The 4351-nt window shown below is 41.5% G+C and overlaps 1 protein-coding gene across 1 annotated transcript; it reads left to right on the forward strand.

The window, feature by feature from the left end:
* Positions 1-1971: 1971 nt before the first annotated feature.
* Positions 1972-4140, forward strand: pgp (phosphoglycolate phosphatase). Its single transcript, XM_028813821.2, is given in 3 exon segments — positions 1972-2495; positions 2497-2650; positions 3401-4140. Coding segments are annotated over 3 exon segments (921 nt in total). The 5' UTR covers positions 1972-2054; the 3' UTR covers positions 3727-4140.
* The last annotated feature ends 211 nt before the right edge of the window (positions 4141-4351 follow it).

A 4351-nucleotide genomic window follows, 5' to 3' on the forward strand; every position in this document is an offset into this window, starting at 1 on the left:
ATGTGATTTGTACATTTACTTATGATGCCTTTGGGTGCCTCCAATAGGAGGCTGTACAAGACATGGCCCACTGTGAGATGATCCATGACATGCTGGGGGGGATTATATCTCTCAAATGTCCTGGAACACTCTGGTATTCTTCAGGACCATCCCAGCATAACGTATTGATACTGCGACCCGGGTCTTGAGAAAAAGAATGTACTGTAAATGATGATGAGGATTAATTTTTGACACTTACTGCACATGATCTCATATTTTCCATTAACTTATAAATTATTAGTTATGCTTTCCTTTTATAGTACATGGATGATACTCTGTTCTATTTCATTGTTAAAAATGGAAGTTTATTAGAGTTTTATCGCTCACAACTTGCCTCAGTTAATTTAAAACCTGGATGTAAAATAACTCTTTAAAATTAAACCGCAACAAAACTGGGGCCATACAAATTGGCATTAAAGCTCAGCTTAACTAAATTAGTTCCTTCTCCGTCAGTCTTGGTGATGATATCATCAGACCTTCTTCTGCAAGGAATCTTCATGTCAGTATGTCATTTTTATTCCTCCCTTTTTTATTCTGCCTACAGAAATCACATTATGAACGTTTCTTACTTCTACCTCTGCAACATAACCCATGTTTGCTCATTGCTCTCCTTTAATGATGCAGATAAATGTGTCCAATCTTTAATTCATTTTATTTTTATTTATTTTATTCATTCTGTGTTGACTACTGTAACTCTCTACTGTTAGGTGCCCATACTAATCTTTTATCACAGCTCCTGATGTTTAAGAACTCGGCAGCAAGAGTCAAAACACATGACCTGCAACAACGAACACATAACACCCATCCTGCTCCACCTTCACTGGCTCCCTGTTTCTTATAGGACTGAATATAAAATTCTATCACTAACCTATAAAGCTTTAAATGGCCTTCCACCAAACTACATCAGTATTTACCTCCATCGCTATGTTTCTGTCTGCCAAGCTAAGGTCCACTAATTGTGGCGATCTCATTGTACCCCAAAATAACTTGCTCTCTATGTGTAACAGAACCTTCAGCTTCAATGCACCCAGACTTCGGAACAATTTCTCTAAATTAATAGGATCAACTGCCTCCATTCTTTCAAAAGACAACTTAAAAGCTCGTTTATTCAGAAAAGGCATTTAACTTGCCCTGACAATTTAACACTTTTTTCAGTCCAGGTGTTCAGGACGATTTGCATTTGTATCACAAGCAATTGTTCAGGGTTTTCTAGTAGTATTTGTATTGTATTCAGGTTTATTGTCTCTTATGATAATTTAAAGCTGTGTGTTTCCCATATTCATCTTTATTTAGTGTTTTATACTGATGTTATTTTGTATCCACTGTAGAGATTTGATCATTTTTTTCCCCTGCTTTTCGTTTTGAATTTTTTATAAATGAAATGTATTATTATTATTATTATAGTGTTCTTAATCTTGTCCTACACTTTACTGCCATGTTGCTCGTAATCGCATGCTAGTGTGATTTTTGAAAGGCACTAAATTCGGTGTGGGTCAGATGTCTTTACCAGCTATTTACCAGACAAAAATAACTTTAAACTCTACACTCTATATATGTTACAATAAAGTGGAAGGCTTACAGTGCAATATGAAGTTCTTCACAAACGGTAAAATCTTAATCATAATTTAAGAATTTTTTAATATCCATTTAATAACAAACTGTTCAACTCTCTTACTGAACGTGTAATATGAAGTTCTTCACTAACGGAAAAACGTTAACTTCATAATTTAAGAATTTTAGAATATCCATTTAATAACAAACTGTACAACCCTCTTACTGAACGTCACAATTGACACAGCGACCTGAAGTCTTTGAAATTTCAAGTTTGTTCGTTGCCTACTCTGACAAACAGAGCTGTCCTTTGAATGTGTGTCTTGACAGAAGAGTCGCGGCGCTTCTACGTGTGACTCCCCGATGACGTCATACAGCGTGTCCCCGCCTCTGCGGCCGGCGAGCGCACAGAGGATCTCAATTGACATTTCGTGATCCTGCTTGTCCGCAGTTGGTAGGGTATAATGGCTGTCTCCAGATGCCAGCGGCTCAGTGGAGCCCTGGTCCAGGAACTATTGGCCACAGTAGACACTGTTCTATTTGACTGCGATGGGGTGATATGGCGGGGAGACCAGGCCATTCCTGGGGCCCCAGAGGTCATAAACGCGCTTAAGAGCCACGACAAGCGTGTGTTCTTCGTGACCAACAACAGCACGAAGACCCGAGCGATGTATGCGGAGAAGCTGGGCCGCTTGGGCTTTCAGGCCAGCGAGGAAGAGGTGTTCGGTACAGCTTACTGTTCAGCTGTTTATCTAAAACGAACGGCAAAACTGGATGGCAAAGTGTACCTGATCGGTGGGAATGCTTTGAGCCAGGAGCTCCAGCGCGTGGGGATTCAGCATGTGGGTAGTGGACCCGACCCTGTCACCGGCTCGCAAAACGACTGGGCAAATGTGCCACTTGACCCCCGACGTTAAGGCCGTGCTAGTGGGTTTTGACGAGCATTTCAGCTACATGAAATTGGCCAGGGCACTGCGTTATCTGGACGACCCCCGGTGCCTCTTCATCGGCACCAACACTGATACGCGACTGCCTCTGGAAGGGGGGCGAGCAGTGCCAGGTAAGTAAAGGGTGGTGTCCTCTGTTTTAGATCTTTTCGAATGGGGAAGTTATGCATTGTGTTAATAGGATGTGCTGAGTCATGTCTTGTGTGTAGATAAGGAGGGCTTTATTTGGGAGTTTAACCGTCATGACGAAGGTGACACTATAAAATGACAGCCTGAATGTGAGGCTTAGTGGTTAAGGGGGGGGGGGGGGGGGGGGGGGTAATGTGAGCTTAGATTCAGGAATACTCTGGGACACTAAGTGAATCACTTTACCCACAATAGTACTATGGGTCTTTACTGTTTGCTATGGATACATGCTTTATAAAATATTTACTTAAAATAAGGGATCAGAGTCATACCATTTACATTGGGCACCACTTCAGTAAAGGCAAAATCTGACCCATTATTCAAAGATGAATGACAGCGCTTATGCAGCACAGTGCCGTATGGTGTAATGTTAGAAGCTGCTTTTGTATTTCTGTCACCTGATGGTACAGTTGTGTATGTTGTTCTTTTGTTTGCAAGTTCAGCCCTTCTGGTGCCAAATAATAGGAAGGATTTTATACATAAAATGGTGGAGTAGAATGGCAATTGTGACTTCAGTGAGTATAATGGAGTGGGGAAGTCTTGTTTGGATGCTGCTAGTATATCCATATTTGCTGACTGTCCTCATTCTCAAAAGCTAAAACCAGGTTTTAGTGCTTAGGAATTCTATTATTCATATATTGATCTATTATCCATTCAATGTTTTCTTTTCTCCACAGGAACGGGTTGCTTAGTTCGGGCTGTAGAGACTGTTGCTCACCGTAAGGCTCAGATCATTGGGAAGCCGAACCACTTCATGTTTGATTGCTTGGCCAGTGAGTATGGCATTCAACCATCTAGAACACTGATGGTGGGTGACCGTTTAGATACAGACATACTGTTGGGTTCTAACTGTGGTTTGAAGACCCTGCTAACACTTACTGGAGTTTCACAGCTGGAGGAGGCACTTGAGCATCTGGAGAGTGGCAGTGAGGCCCGGCTGTGCTTAGTTCCTGATTATTACGTGGACACCATTGGAGATCTGCTTCCTGCTTTGCAAGGTTAAATCTGAACATTAAGTTATTGTCCCAGGACTAAGAACAAGAACCTATTTCTTCCCAACTCCTTGTTCGCTCTGCGAATTCAAGTGATCATTACCTCTGGGCATAGTGCCTCTCACTCTAGGTCCTGGCAGAAATGTGAACATTGCACTGCTTTTTTCCCTGGGGCTTGGCCAGGTTTTCTTACATTCAGATTTGTTTAATTTCATAATGGTAAAACATGCCCATTTTGAGATCTGGAGGCTTAACCTGTAATGCAAGATTGTTTATATTAAATAGAACTCGGTCACCTTGAAGGGAGGCTGAGTGTTTGCAGTTGTACCACTAAGCAGAGTACAGTCTTGAGGAAACTATTTTCATCAGTAGATGCTTATAATGAGTGTGTAAGACTATTTAAATAAAATTAACCTTTCTGCCCACACTTTTTTTTTTTTTTTTTAGCAAACAGACCACAAGCCTGTTAGCAACTTGAGCTTGACCAGTGGCGGTCTGCAACGAACAATCACGTACAGATAAGTGCATGCTGTCCATGTCATTCTAGAGTCTTCACTATGCCAATAAGGAAATGAACAGACAGCTGTGGGGCGGACACCACTGTAATATGCCTGCTGTGTAACAAAGGTGAGAGGT

Source organism: Erpetoichthys calabaricus, chromosome 11 (genome assembly GCF_900747795.2).
Source record: "Erpetoichthys calabaricus chromosome 11, fErpCal1.3, whole genome shotgun sequence".
Lineage (NCBI taxonomy): Eukaryota > Metazoa > Chordata > Cladistia > Polypteriformes > Polypteridae > Erpetoichthys > Erpetoichthys calabaricus.